Source organism: Styela clava, chromosome 4 (genome assembly GCF_964204865.1).
Source record: "Styela clava chromosome 4, kaStyClav1.hap1.2, whole genome shotgun sequence".
Classification (NCBI taxonomy): Eukaryota; Metazoa; Chordata; class Ascidiacea; order Stolidobranchia; family Styelidae; genus Styela; species Styela clava.
In genome coordinates, this window is record NC_135253.1 from 21,984,836 (window position 1) to 22,000,600 (window position 15,765).

At 39.2% G+C, this 15,765-nt stretch overlaps 1 protein-coding gene across 1 annotated transcript; it reads left to right on the forward strand.

Moving 5' to 3' along the window:
- Positions 1-4,446: 4,446 nt before the first annotated feature.
- LOC120327070 (uncharacterized) lies at positions 4,447-12,601 on the forward strand. Its single transcript, XM_039393461.2, has 7 exons — positions 4,447-4,600; positions 6,476-6,548; positions 7,953-8,067; positions 8,659-8,707; positions 9,745-9,854; positions 10,474-10,557; positions 12,457-12,601. The coding sequence occupies exons 1-7, from the start codon at positions 4,528-4,530 to the stop codon at positions 12,466-12,468; spliced, it is 516 nt and encodes a 171-aa protein (XP_039249395.2). The 5' UTR covers positions 4,447-4,527; the 3' UTR covers positions 12,469-12,601.
- The last annotated feature ends 3,164 nt before the right edge of the window (positions 12,602-15,765 follow it).

The window sequence follows — 15,765 nt, forward strand, 5'->3', positions numbered from 1 at the left end:
GGGGGGTGTTCACTTCTATAGCGTGGGTGTAGGGAAATCACTGGGCACGACTACGTGTTGTTGAAGACGCGTCACGTAGAATAGGCGTTTCCAGATGCCCCAGACATGACCCTTGCTTACTTCAAAAACATCGCCATATGTTCGACTCACACGCCTTATTTATTTGAGCTCTGACGGTCGGGACGGAGTATCGAGTCTATTTCTGTAACCATGTCTAGACTGTTTTATCGCCCAAAAACCCCGCCTACGTTTTAGGGTGAATGTTGAATAGGTGGAAAAGTTTCAGTATAACCTTCAAATAAAGTTCAGTTTGTACCGGATTAAACCAGTTTGAGCTGACTAGAAAGTAAGCAGTCAAGATAACGGATATTTTTCTGTACCAACGTCGAACTCTAGACTGTCCGCGCCTACGATTGAGAGTAGACGCTGGAACGTTGGGAAAATTCCAGTATAACCTTCAAATTAAGTCCAGTTTATACCGGTTTAAACCAGTTTGAGCTGGCTTGAGAGTAAGCAGTCAAAGTATCGAGTCTATTTATGTACCCACGTCTAGACTGTTTATTGCCCAAAAGCTCCGTCAACGATTTAGGGTAAAAGTGGAATGAATAATCTTCAGAATGACCTTCAAAACAAATTTCAGTCCATACCGGTTTGAACGAGTTATGGTTTTCCTCTCAACTTTCTTGGTCCTAACTAGTGAAGGCGGATCTAGTTCTGAATGTTTGCTGATTCTAAAAAAGAAGTTTTCCCCTGAACCAGTGGTTTTCAACCTGTGGTACGCGTACCACTAGTGCACTGGTTCTTAACCAGTGGGCCATGGCCCACTTCTGGGCTACAGGAAATTTTTTGCCAGAATTAATCATAAATTAGTTTTGGCTGTGGGTGGCAATTCTCATTTTTCTTATTTAATGAAGTGTCTATCTTTTCAAAAAGAATTTTTCGTATTTCTTAGTTTTTCCTTAGCATGAGAATTTTTTTTTTTATCAAAAGGACAAATAAAAGCATTTCGCAAAATAGCATTTCGTGCTGAACAATGGAAATGATTGGTCACAGAATTTTTGTGCAACAAAAGTGGAACACGACGAAAAAAAGGGCGAGAATTACTGCACTAGTGAAAGCTTTTCAAGTGGTACGCGAGCAGTTTGAATTATTCCAACAATTAACTTTTAAGTTGACTAACATATGGTGGCACACGTCGAAGTCTTATTTTCCAAATTCTTGAGTCGGAAACAACAATTTTTTTCGACTCGAATCAATTTTAAATTTTCATTACATAAAGATGGAAAAGTATGACGAAGGCTTTTGCTTTTATTTATTTTTTTCAAATTTTTTTCTGAGTTGACAGGGACCCGATGTTTCATTATTTTTTTCACTTTTTTTTGTATTGCTTGACCGCTTCGCATGCTTGTCCATCGATCTTTTCAAAAAACTCGGTGCTCATGTAAGGCCGTACCGTTATCGTTTCACCGATCTTTTCAGAAAACTCGGTGCTTATGTAAGGCCGTACCGTTACTGTTTCGCCGATCTTTTCAGAAAACTCGGTGCGCATGTAAGGCCGTACCGTTACCGTTTTGCTGATCTTTTCAGAAAACTCGGTGCTCATGTAAGGCCGTTCCGTTACCGTTTCGCCGATCTTTTCAGAAAACTCGGTGCTCATGTAAGGCCGTACCGTTATCGTTTCGCCGATCTTTTCAGAAAACTCGGTGCTCATGTAAGGCCGTACCGTTACCGTTTTGCTGATCTTTTCAGAAAACTCGGTGCTCATGTAAGGCCGTACCGTTACCGTTTCGCCGATCTTTTCAGAAAACTCAGTGCTCATGTAAGGCCGTACCGTTACCGTTTCGCCGATCTTTTCAGAAAACTCGGTGCTCATGTAAGGCCGTACCGTTACCGTTTCGCCGATCTTTCCAGAAAACTCGGTGCTCATGTAAGGCCGTACCGTTATCGTTTCGCCGATCTTTTCAGAAAACTCGGTGCTCATGTAAGGCCGTACCGTTATCGTTTCGCCGATCTTTTCAGAAAACTCGGTGCTCATGTAAGGGGGTTTCTTTTTTATCAATTTGTTTTCTGTATTTTTTGTATTTTTCATTGAAATACCCTTTACATCGCCGCGAAACTACGCCAAAACGTTGCATTCTGGCAGCTGCACACGCAGCCGGAATTATAATATCAAAAATGTAAGTAAAAATTCTTATTTTAACTTTTACTTCTTTTGCGTACATTTATCGCCACGTTTGTATCTCCGCCAAAGTCATAATATTTCAACCAGAATGTTTATCCGAGATATCAGAGAGACATTTTTAGTAAGAAAAGCTACAGCTTGAGAAGGTGTGCATGTGCCTTCATCTATATTTGTGGCGTTTTGAAGGATTTATTGCAAATAAGAAGCGCTTGGCTACCTATTTAATGCAAAAAAATCGAATAGTACAGCCATTTGGAACAAAACAGGCAAAAAAAAAACTTGATTTAAAACATTTTTTTAAAACAATTCTTTTTGAACAAATCCCTACGTACCGTTACCCTTTCGCCGATCTTTTCAGGAAACCCGGTACTCAAGTAAGACCTCACCGTACCGGTACCGTTTCGCCGATCTTTTTAGCAAACTCGATACTCAAGTAAGGCCTTCCCGTACCGTTACCGTTTCGCCAATCTTTCCAGCAAATGAGGTACTCAAGTAAGGCACTACTGCACCGGTACCGTTTTGCGACTTTCGTGCCCATATTTTCGATCATTGCTCCCTTGTTTCAGCGACTTATTGTAAAGCCCATGGTTGAACTGAATATTGTGCGCACAGTTTAATGCTGTAAATTACATGGCCGTGTGTATTATACGTCAATGTTTATCCGACCGTGTTTGGCAAACACATTTCGCTTAATTACGTAAAAGCCATTTCGCGGCTTATTGTTAAACAATTATTACATGTTATGGTGCTATTATTACATCACTTTGACGAAGAATTGTGAAGCAATAAACGTCTTAACACGACATGGGAAAATGCAATCTGCTACTCAGAGGAATTACTCCCGTAAAGCTAATATATTCATAACACATTAGGCCAATTTTGACTCGTATATAAGTAAGGCTTCCTAAAGGATATATAATGTGGCGAACCATGCTGTCGAAGTTGGCTGAATAACAAGAGACAAGCGAGAGTTGAGGGACCTGTGTTCGATTCCGAGTTCTTTCAAATGCGAAATATTAATAGATTTGAGTTTTAAAACTTGATTTTAGAAAGAAAAAAAAAGCCAGTAGAGTGATACAGTTTTAAGTTGTGCTTCCGCGATATATAGTCGCGATTTTTTATAAACTTTCAAAGTAATTTTATGCAATGTAGCTCAACGTTGGGCAGCGATGGCCGGTGGCCCCCAAGAGGGCACTCAGCAATTGGAGGGGGGGGGGGGCACAATGCTAGACGCAAAACTGATTTTCCTATAACTTTACAAGAAAACACTCCTAGTTTCTTCCTAGTTTCATTGCGTGATCACGTTATTTCACAAGGTGTTTTCACTTTGTAGAACATGAATTCTTTGAACAAAATGGTATTTGGGAATACACCAATCAAAATAACAGTATAAATTCCACAGGAATGATGAACAGGGCGAGGGGGGGTGGGTGTCACGAGTACCAAAAGCCCCCGGAAGGGAGTCACGAGCCATAAAGGTTTGCGAAACAATGATGCATGTAATTAATCCGCGCCGCAGAGTTAGGGAAATTTCATAATTTAACTTCTCTCGGCTCTAGATTAAAAACACAAGTTTGGATTCCAATTCCCTACTTTGAATTGTAAATTAGTTTGACTACGACTCCATCTCCGAATTCACTGACGAAAATTACCGAAGATAGCACGTAAATCTGATAATAATTTTATCAAATGTCATATGGAATTTTGAACGAATTGTACCCAATGTCCAGCCAGGGAGTGATTTTGGGGGTCGGAACCTCCCCCCTCTTTTTGAAATGTAAAAAATAAAAGCATCTTCCTGTATCATACATAACAATTTAGGGTGCTACCGAAGTATGCGAACCAAGATGGCGGACATCGGAATGTAATATGTGTACTAGGTTAGGGTTAGGCCATAATTTCAGGTATAAATACTACGGGAGGCTCTTGGCTAGTCTTCGAACTGATAATAGGACTAAAATAAGGAAAATTGGAAAAAAATTATCGCCTAACCCTAACCTGTTACCCATGTTACGTTCCGATGTCCGCCATCTTGGTTCGCATACTTCGGGAGCCCCCAATTTAGTTTGAAACGCTTTTTAGATCCTAAGATTCATGAAAACACACGTTTCCGGCGTCCGGCCGGACTCGCTAGCTGTTTCGATCCAACTTGGCAAATAGAAATTTCAGAACCCCCGCCCCCCCTTAAAAATTTCTGGTTACACTTCTGCTAATGTCATATGAAATTTAAACAAATTGTTCCGAATGTCATATTAGGTGTGCCCGTGAATTATAAAAAAACAGCAAAATTTATGTTTTAATATACCCTCTTATATTACCAGTTTTGTGAAAAATTACCAAACATAATGTTACGTTTCACCGTTGTTCTTGCTTTCGTCGGATGTGCTTTTGCACAGAATCCTACTGTTCCACCGAGCGGTGAGTAATTTTTCTATATTATTTGATAAGCCTAAAACAAGAGCTGCGGAGCGGGAAATAATTGACCTTTGCCCCCGGCTCAGTACAGTATGTTCTTCAGCTTTGCATTTCAGGGGGAAGAAGGGGGTCGGAGTTCAGGGATTGGTCGATATTTTTGCCACTCCCCGAATTCCAGCCCCTTCCCCTGGAATGTAAAACCAGTGCTGCGGAGCCGGAAACAATTTATAACGGCTATCAATCAATTTTGGGGACCTCTGGCTCAGAGCCTCTCAAAGGCATTATTTGATCATGTCCTGTGGTATTATGATTTTGTTACCTCAAGGGCCGCAGTATCTTATCTCGATATTTAGGCTGAGAAAAGTTTGACTACGGATTAAGAAATATCTTCGCCGCGACTTCCAGTTACAAATCAACTACAGCTTTGAACTCAGGGAAAATCAAATTGACGAATTCAAACTCCGACTTCGGGTAGTTATAGAAATACAATTCCATCTCGTCCACCTCAATGCTTTGTAACTCAACAGCTTCGCTGGGGACCTCATGTCAGCGATCCGCCATTTTTGTAGTGGATCTTGGTCAGAGCCGGATTATGCTTTTCAGAGGCCATAAGCGCTTACGATTTTGGTGCCATGTGTACAAAAATGATAATAATGAAACTAGTGTTGTGCGTTATCTGAAATTAAATAAGTAAGTTTCAGTTTCCATTGCTAATTGAGGGCCAAATTACGATTAATTTGCATGATTTTTTGGTTTTCAAAAAATGTTCTTACACTTGCAAGCATTGATAAAGAGGTTCAAGATGATACTTGAGAAATTCATTTCAACCGGCCCAATATTGATATCTGCGTCGCCTGACCAACTCGAATTGTTTTCCCGTGTTCCCCCTACGGCCCTAAGCAAGTGCTTATTTTGTTACTTATCGATCTTAAGATCGGTAAGTATGTTGATAGGTATTCGTCTGTTTGTTTTTTTGTCTGTCTGTCTGTTAGATGCACGCGATATCTCACGAAAGCGAGGTTGATTCTGCTCCATTTTGCATGTGCATTCATCATAGCTCGGATCAAGAGCCTATTGATTTTCGATGAATTATGTTGTATAATTAGCGAGTTATTAATTAATCAGTGATCTGACACACGGTGTCACTATGAAGTAAAATCGCTGTTTTGGGGGATCCCCTAACCTTCGATCGATAAGTCTTCGGTCTCCGACCGATATTCTCATTTAATAGTTAATCCATCACTGTTCATGATATACACCAGGGGTTCTCATACGTTTGATGTTATGGAGCCCATGAAGAGGTTGACTATCATTTACGGATCCCCAAAATAAATTTATGAAAATAAAAGCAAAAAAGTATATTTCCACTTACCGATTAATCTTCTCGAATAAACTAAAAATACTTTATTTAATGACTTACATGTATTTACCGTTGTCAAATTTTTTATTGCTGTTATTGTTTCTTTGTAAAGTTACAAGATTAGCCAAGTCAGTATTTTAATAAGTAAACGAATAGCTCGAGGAGGTGCGCTATGTGTCTCTAAAATATAACTGGGGCTCCGTATATAGCACTTTGAGAGGTACTACCGAAGTATGTGAATCAAGATGGCGGACACCGGAACGTAGTATGTGTACCAGGTTAGGGTTATGTCATAATTTCAGGTACAAATACTACGGGAGTCACTTGGCTAGTCCCCGAACTCGTAATACAACTAAAATAAATAAAATTGGAATAAAATTATGGCCTAATCCCTGGTACACGTACTACGTTTCGGTGTCCGTCATCTTGGTTTACATACTTCGGGAGTACCCTTTATGAACCTATGCTTCACCATCATAAATGTTATTTACCATAACTAACTGAATAACATTTTTCAGAATTCAATTGCGCTGATTATCCGGCAGGCGATGCGTATTATCCGAGCCCAACATCTTGTGACGAGTTTTATAGGTAAGTACCTGATTGGGTGTTGTTACGTAAATTAATACGGAAGTTGAAACGGAAGTTCGATTTTTTTAAATTCCGAGAGACGGCACTGGAAGACTTAATCAAGAGCGTGGGCATTTCTATCAAATTAACTAATATCAATATTCCTTAATAACGAGAGAGCGATGCTCAAATATACGGACACGAAGTCAAAAACGCCTTAGTACGGGGTATGCATTCGGTCACAGGAAACTTCCGGTACCACGATGTCATAAAACGTGGAAGACTGTCATCACAATATCATAAAACGTGCTCCATAATTTAATATTATACAGCGGATTTTAGATGAAATACTAGATCTCACAGAAAATTTGAGAACAAATAAAATTAATAGCCTTCTAAGAAAAATTACAACCTTTAACCACTAAAAATTTCAAATGAATTACTACATTAGTGAATGAGAAAAAATGATTTTTTCATAAGACAAGAGAGCTGTGCTCAAATATATGGACACGTCACAAGGTGTCGCTCTTTTTTATTCTGACACTTAAAAACGAATCTCTTGAAGTTCACAGAAATTTTTTGAAATAAGTAAAAGTAATAGCATTCTGGCAAAAAAATCAATCTTTAATTACTGAAAATTTCAAAGCAATTGGTCGAGTATTCGAAGCGAAAAGCGTTTTCATCATGACGAGGGAGAAGAATAATAACAAGAACAACAACATATTATTGAAACGACTGTTATGTACACTGACGTGTCCAATAAAAACGATTCATAAGTCTACTCCGTTCACGATAACATGAAAATGTAGAAAATGCGAACTCAAGCATTGGTAGGGAGATACTAGTTATAAATTACTTGGATCTGGGGGGTATTCGCCATTTTTAAACACCATTTTTGAACGATTTACTGAAAATCTGGTTTGCTATCAATAATCCTTTCACCAAATAAACCAAACGAGATGAAAATGCGCGCTTATATGCCTTTGAAATTGGATAACTTCGACAGCAAAATACGTCTGTGGAGCGATTCTTCAAGATATTGTTAAGAATCAGTGGCCACTTTCATATGACTTTGGAATTCTCCCAGCATCGCCTGCCCTAACTGAAGTATCACACATGAAATCGTAACCGGCGATTACAACACTATTAAGTCGATACTAACGAAGTGTGTGTACCAGGCTAGGGTTCGGCCATAATTTTATTCCGATTTTCCTTATTTTAGTTCTATTACGAGTTCGGGGAATGTCTGTGTTAGCCAAGTGAATATACCCCTGCCCATAGGCTTCAGTCCCTTTACACAACTCGATGTAAAATAGACGAACGAAATTAGTTACCTCCAAATTGGTACACACACTTATGGAGCGCCGGCCATATTGCTTTGCGGTAACTCCATAAAATAATAATACACTGTTCATTTCACTCTAGGTGCGGCGTCCCAGGTTATACAGAGGCCTTCAAGTACACCTGTCCTGCTGGCCAAGTTTATTATGATCCCACCACCAGATGTGAATTCGAGTACAGCGTACCCCCACCGTGTGGAGTAAGTATTTCTACCTCAAGGCTCCACAAAATTGCAGTTCCGCTCCCCCCTCCTCCCACCTCCAATTGAACAGGGGGAGCCGGAAAGTGGGGGTGGCGGCAATTTTTCGTAGTTTGAAACGCTTATTAAACCCTACAGGATCTTGAAACACTCGTTTTCCGGGCCTGCTAGCTTTTACGATCTAACTTGGCAAATATATATTTCAGACCCCTCTGCCCCTCCCTAAAAATTCTCTACTGAGTTTGATGTATCTGAAAATTTATCATTGGAACAACCTCTTTATTACTTATCGATTTTAATTGGTAAGTATGTTGATAGGTATTTGTCTGTCTGTTTGTCGGTCTGTCTGTTAGATGCTCGCGATATCTCGCGAAAGCGAGATTGAATCTGCTCCAGATTGTGCATTCATCATATGTCGTACCAGAAGCCTATTGATTTTGGATGAATTATGTCGTATAATTAGTGATGGGACACGCGGTGTCACTATAGAGTCATGAATCGAAACCGTAGTTTCGATCGATAAGCCTTCGGTCTCCGACCGATATTCTCGTTTGTTAATTGTAAAATATCTGTTTTATCATTGAACTACAGACTGCAACGACTGCAACAGGAGGTCCAGTAAACACCATCGACCCAACACGTGAGTAAAACATTTTTATTCTCATCCCAATTTCTGTCTTGTTACTTACATGCAATTTCTTATTGCTTCTCCACATTGTGTACACCAGCGGTTCCCGACCCAGGGCCCGTAGCCCAACAAGGGGGTCACAGCCGTTGGTAGGGGCCCCAATGCTAGGCGAAAACTTTTTTTATTCCCCCTTTACAAGAAATTTCCAAAAACTATTCCTATTTTCATTGCATGATAAGGTTATTTTACAGGTTGTTTTCACTTTGTTGGGAATGAATTGTTTGAACCTAATGTGATTTGGCATCCACCAATCAAATTAACACTGTAAATAATGGAAAGATAAACAGGCGGGCCATCATGAGCCTTCGCAAGGAGGCCACGAGCCATAAAGGTTGGGCACGACTGGTGTACACGGTTAAAATATTTCTGTACGCTGTATTACGGTATTCTAATTCTGAACTTCTCTCTTCACCCACTGTTTGGCAAGAGTTACTATAGAATCTTCATTATGCTCTAACACAACCATGGGCAAAATACGGCTCGCGGGCTAAATAAGGCCCGTTGGGTTATTCTATCTGGCCCGCCTGATGCCGTCACAACCAAACTAAAACCAAATTTTGCTGTTTTAGCAAAAAATAGCTCAAGCAAAAAATAGCTCCAAAAAATAGCTCAAGGATTGCGATCAAATTGAGTTTTGGCATAAGGCTTATCGTTGTCTACTTTTGCTTTTGTGACACTGTAAATATTGTCCAAAAAATGTTTTACCTCATACTTACATGGCCCGCCAGTCTAGATGGGCAAAATTTTTACTTATTGTCACTAAACTAGGTGAAAAGTGGGCGGGAACTGTGGCGTATTAGCTAAAGCGCCTAACTGTAATAGCATCTCATGTTGAAAGCTTGCGCGTTCGAATCCCAACCATGTAAATTCTATCCCGAGTGACCTTTGCTCGGAGATGAGCCTCTTTTATTTATAACTTCCCCCCTCCCTACACACACACACACACAAAATAAAGATAATTACCTCGCTAAACATTTTTCTTCCTGCAGCACAACACCTCTGTGATGGAAAAAACCAAGGTACCTTCCCAGTGAAGGATTGCTGCACCAAGTTCTATTCCTGCAGCGGGATAACAGAGCCGGAAACCACGACTGCCCAGGTAAAGTATAAGACTATAGGTTCAAACCCCATGTCTTCCAATTTGCCCAGAATGTATTGAATCAATACCTGCTCGTTCAGTGCCCTACTTTGAGTTTACGTGTAAAATTAGATCCTTGTATACAGGCACGTATTCAGGAGGTTCGGAAACCCTCCCCTCCGTTTGAAATGTTAAAAAAAAATTGTATCATAAATAGCAATTTTTTGTAGCTTGAAATGCTTTTTTAACTGTGAACACTTTTGAAAACTCAGGTTTTTCAGCTAATCTATTCAAATTATTTCATTAACGCTGGGTCATCATTGAAAAATTGTCTATCTATGAAAATTTCTGCGAATCGCCTCGAATTGCTTCCCTTGTTTCTCAAGCACGTGTTTATTTGGCGCTCCAGAAGTATGTGCACCAATATGGCGCACATCCTGAACCTAGTATATGTACCAGGTTAGGGTTACCAAGGTGGCGCCCAACCTGAAAACCCTAATCCGGTACACTTACTAGGTTCAGGTTGTGCGCCATCTTGGTGCAGGTTGTGCGCCATATTGGTGCACATACTCCGGGAGTACCATTTATTTTGCCTAATGGTTAATACTGATATGTTGTTATACAACTTTTTTACTTACAGAACTGCCCATCTGGTCTTGTATTCAACAAAACTCTTGGATATTGTGATTGGCCCGCCAATGTCCCTGGATGCGAAGATTCTAATGTAAGTCACGATTCCTATTTCTGGCGCTCCAGAAGTATATGCACCAAGATGGCGCATAACCTGAACCATAACCTGGTACACATACTATGTTCAGGTTGCGCGCCATCTTGGTGCACATACTTCGGGAGCACCCTATCTCTATATCACCTTAAGACAGGATTTACGTATTTCACCTGTGGGAAAGGAAAAGAATAAGATGACTTAATCCTATGTCGAACCACGGCCTCTCGACCGGTTACCATTCCATGTCGGGTATGAAATTAGTTATTTGTTGTTTTCGAAAGCATGGACTTGATGGTGGAGTAAGCCGTAACCGACCAGCAGGTATGTGAACCACCCTACGGCGACGAGGAGTCCAGCAATCCTCTCGCACATAATCATCCTCGCATGCAATTCGAACCTGCAAACCCATGAAGGGTAATCAGAGATGCAGTGACGAGCGTATTCCTAACGCTTAGCAAGATGCGCCACACCGCCAAGCCTTAGCGTAATGTCGTTGATTTTTCTATTCTGCTGCCGACAAACTAATATTTTTTCGCGGAAAGGCATTCAAAAAAGTGTCGATGTTCTAACCCCACTATATAACGCAGCTCTGGCAACAAATAAGAAAATTGAATTCATAAAAATGAATTCGTCACTACATTTTACAAGACTACTTATATTATCAAAATTCTGCAAGGTCATGATTTATATTAGGCACCGTATATTACGGCCCATAAGGCGGACCGGTCTATAAGACGCACTGTCAATGAATTGATTGGGGATTTTTCCCTACATAAGGCGCATCGGGACTTGAAAACGCAACCGGTACTGGTACTTTGTGAGCGTAGGCAATAAAGCAGGAGTCGGCAACCTACGGATCCGGCCCGCGACGTTTCACTTCACTGACCAAACATCTGTTTTGACGATTATATTCTCTACGTAACAGAATTTATTGTAAGACACAAAATTATATTATAACCAAATAAGTATATAACTCACAATTACTCGCTTAATGAGCCTATAATTCAATTATAATTAGATAAATTGCAACAAAACGCAGAAAAGTTGATGCTGAGTGTAAAGGGTTGAAAATATTTAAATGGAATTTTTTGAGATGCAATGCATTGGGAAAATAAAACTACCGTTATATTCTATTCGAGAGTTGTATCATTGCTTGATTTTTATTATAAAAAGTATCATCCGTTCGATTTTCAACTTTTAAAAATATGTGCGGCCCGCTAATGACTCGCAACCCTTAATTTTGGCCCGCGAGCGACAAAAGGTTGTCGACCCCTGCAATAAAGCATCTGTACCTCAATGGACGGCAAACTGTGGGCCGAGCATTTTCTAGTGGGCCCCAAATGAATTTCATTTATGGCAGTGATACACGAAAAAGTTATATAAATCCGACATGGTGACCGTACATTTGAACCCATGTGTTTTTCCGCGGGTTCAATCTATATGCGGGTGCTAAAACCCATGGGTTAGGGTTAGTATGGGTTTAAATATCCGTAAAACAAAAAAAATTCCATAGGTGCAAATGTCGTGGGTTCAAATGTAGGGGAACCATCCAACATCACATTAAAATTTTTCGTCAAAGGGTTTTTGTTCATATATATATCGAACGATGATACATTACGTTCATTTCAACTAAACAAATTAAATGTTCTTTAACAAGTTAAATGCGTGATTAAGTCTAAAATTTCTAACGAAATTATTGTACCTTGATACGCGCACTGCTCTATACGACGCACGACTGATTTTTGAGGAAAAATGGATTTGAAAGTGCGACCTATGGTCCTATAATACGGTAACACCGATAATTTTCCCTTATAATTAGCGATGGGTGGCCCTAAGGTCGCCGCACCACTAACAATCAAATTTATACATGACAAACTATTTTTTACTATCTTACAGTGCATCTACTAATCGGACGTGGAGTAGAAGAAGGCATTCGTCTCAACTCAACTTTCAATCATTGTTAATTAATTATTGATTAAAAATTAATTATGATTTTATGAAATAAATACATTTAATAATTGAATACATTTCCGAATTTAAATCATTTGTGCTCTGTGTATTGGGCGGCATAGATGTTAGGGGACTTTTAGCGTGGTATAGTCGAGGGCTTTATTAATGTGGGCCAGGAATGGATTACCCATTATTCCAGTAAAAATAACGATACTCTCGTAGTATGTGCACTAAGGTGGCGGACACCGGGACGTAGCATGTGTGCCAGGCTAGGGTTGGACCATAATTTCAGGTACGGGAGAATACAAATACTACGGGAGTCATTTGTTTACAGAGTCGTAGCCAGAATATTTTACGCCCGGTGCAAACTATAAAATTTGCGCCCCGACCTCCACGTTTAATTATATTTTCTATTAGATTTAATTGTATATGTAAAAACAAATTATATATCGTCACGCTAATAACCGAATTGCGCAAGTCATTTTTGGCGATTTCAAGTTTTTTTTATAAAGTAGGTAATTTATGTAATGCTGCGCACCTGTCTGTTAACTCAGATTTTATTTTAAAAATTCCGAAACTCATAAAAATGGAGATTTAGTATGACATGCACATTCGTGCAATTGTTCAGTCATAATGAATTATCATTGTTACCGCAGGACTATTGTGACGTCACAAAGGCAAAATACCCTCGGCGAAGTATTTTCGAGTTTTTGCATCTCGGATTCTAGCTTAGCGCGTAATAATTTGAATTTTTACTACAGTATAGGTAGACGTGCACTTGTGATATTCACTGTCCTAGTCCAATTCACCTTGGTTGGCTTTTATACTGGATGCATTGCTGTTTCATTCTTCATATTTAATCTTAGTCTTATTTCGGTGGGTGTGCAGAACGTTTTATATTGATGAAATATATATTTTTAAACATAAAATATAATGTAATTGAAACTGATTAGCTATTTTGGATATACAGTGTAGATACGAATAATTACATTCGTTTATTGAATGTTTAGTTTTCAGAACTGGTGCATATAGTAAAGTTGCAAAAGTTTTTTTTTTATTATCAAAAACGTTACTTTTTATACATACAATGCCATATGAACACAATTGCACTTAAAAAATGAGTCCATAGTAATTTTCCACTTTTTTACATGATTTGATAGTTTACATTTTTTAGTTGCAATAATTTTTTCACAGTTGAAAATACTCTTTATCATTTATAAAAATTGGTCAAAGTTGCAAAATTGCTTATGTCCCCAAGTCATACCACATTTCAGCCAAAATCACAGTGCACCATTATGACGTCACTCAACTGCGTCATACAAATTAACTTAAATCCGGCTACGATCAAAAAATTGAACCATGGCAAATTATTGACTCTCAATGGCATAACAATATCATTAGTAAGTCTTTTACGTTTTTCTCAAAACTGCTAGAAATGACTTACGCAATTCGGTTATTAGCGTGACGATATGTAAATTTAAATTTATATATTTTATTATTTATTCAAAAATATATGTATATTATATGTGTATTCAAATTTTGATGAAACATTTTATTTAAAGAAGAAGCAAAGCTATACAAAATATAGCAAATGTCCATAATGCCAAACTGTCAAAGATGATTTACATAGTCTACAATGAATTTATTTTTCTTGATTTCACTGTCGCAAACTGGTTAACACGTCATCAAAATCTGTTTTTTTTTTTCCAACACTTAGAAGTGCAAGATCACTGAGACGATCCTGTCCCATTGATGCACGCGAATTCGACAAAATAAGTTTCAATTAGCTAAAAGACCGTTCACAGGCATTGTTTTTTTTAGCACAGTATATTATATTTTGTGTAACTCTGCCGCAAAGTACGGTACTTTGACAACCACGAAATACAAAACCACGTATTACTCAAAACATGTATTACCAGCACTTCGCCGTTGCCTTTTGTCTCCAGCACAGAACTAATATCAAGTTACATCGGAGTGCGCAGGCAAGAACTTAACGATACAGAACCACGTAATTAACCCGGTGCATTTTGTTACCTAACGTTACCAAATCAAATTTTGCTTTGTTTTCCGGCCAGATTTTTTGGCCATGTAATTACGATGGAAATCTGACGTGCGCGAGCTGTGCCTGATGACGTCGGCATTCGACGTAAGTGGTCTGATCAAGTGTGCAGTTTGCCATGTACTAAGACTAGATGTCTGCCGCCGGTGCTATCTAGCTTGTGACAGTTTTTATACCCTTGTTGTGAAATTTTTGCAAGCCCCATTATGGTGCCCCTGTACCTTGGCGCCCGGGGGCATATGTACCCCATTGCCCCCCTAAGCTACGTCTCTGTTTAGCTAGTCCCCGAACTCGTAATAGAACCAAAATAAAGAAAATTGGAATAAAATTATGGCCTAACATTAACCTGGTACACATACTACGTTCCGGTTTCCGCCATCTTGGTGCACATACTACGGAAGCGCCAAAATAACTAGGGTTCATCGAAGATATTTAAACTTACGCGTTCAACAACTGATGAATTAGCTTAGCTGTGTGTATAGCTTCCCGTAGATATAAGTTTTAGTTGACTTGTCGATGTTACTACACCTTAGATTCATATACATGTCATGCAAACCTCATATCTTCACAGATGCTCGATAGCCAGTAGTTAACTTATTCTGATTACTATTATTATTACTATTACTATTATTATACGTAATACGACGACGTTACAATCGACGACGTGCAATCTGTCACAGTAGACTAGATATATGCCCAAATATAAGGACACGAAGACCAGAACGAAGTATCGGTAGTACGGGTATTCAATCTGTCACAGTAGACTAGATATATGCCCAAATATAAGGACACGAAAACCAAAACGAGGTACCGGTAGCACGGGTATTCAATCTGTCACAGTAGACTAGAGATATGCCCAAATATAAGGACACGAAAACCAAAACGAGGTACCGGTAGCACGGGTATTCAATCTGTCACAGTAGACTAGAGATATGCTCAAATATAAGGACACGAAAACCAAAATGAAGTACCGGTAGCACGGGTATTCAATCTGTCACAGTAGACTAGAGATATGCTCAAATATAAGGACACGAAAACCAAAACGAGGTACCGGTAGTACGGATATTCAATCTGTCACAGTAGACTAGATATATGCCCAAATATAAGGACACGAAAACCAAAACGAGGTACCGGTAGTACGGGTATTCAATCTGTCACAGTAGACTAGAGATATGCTCAAATATAAGGACACGAAA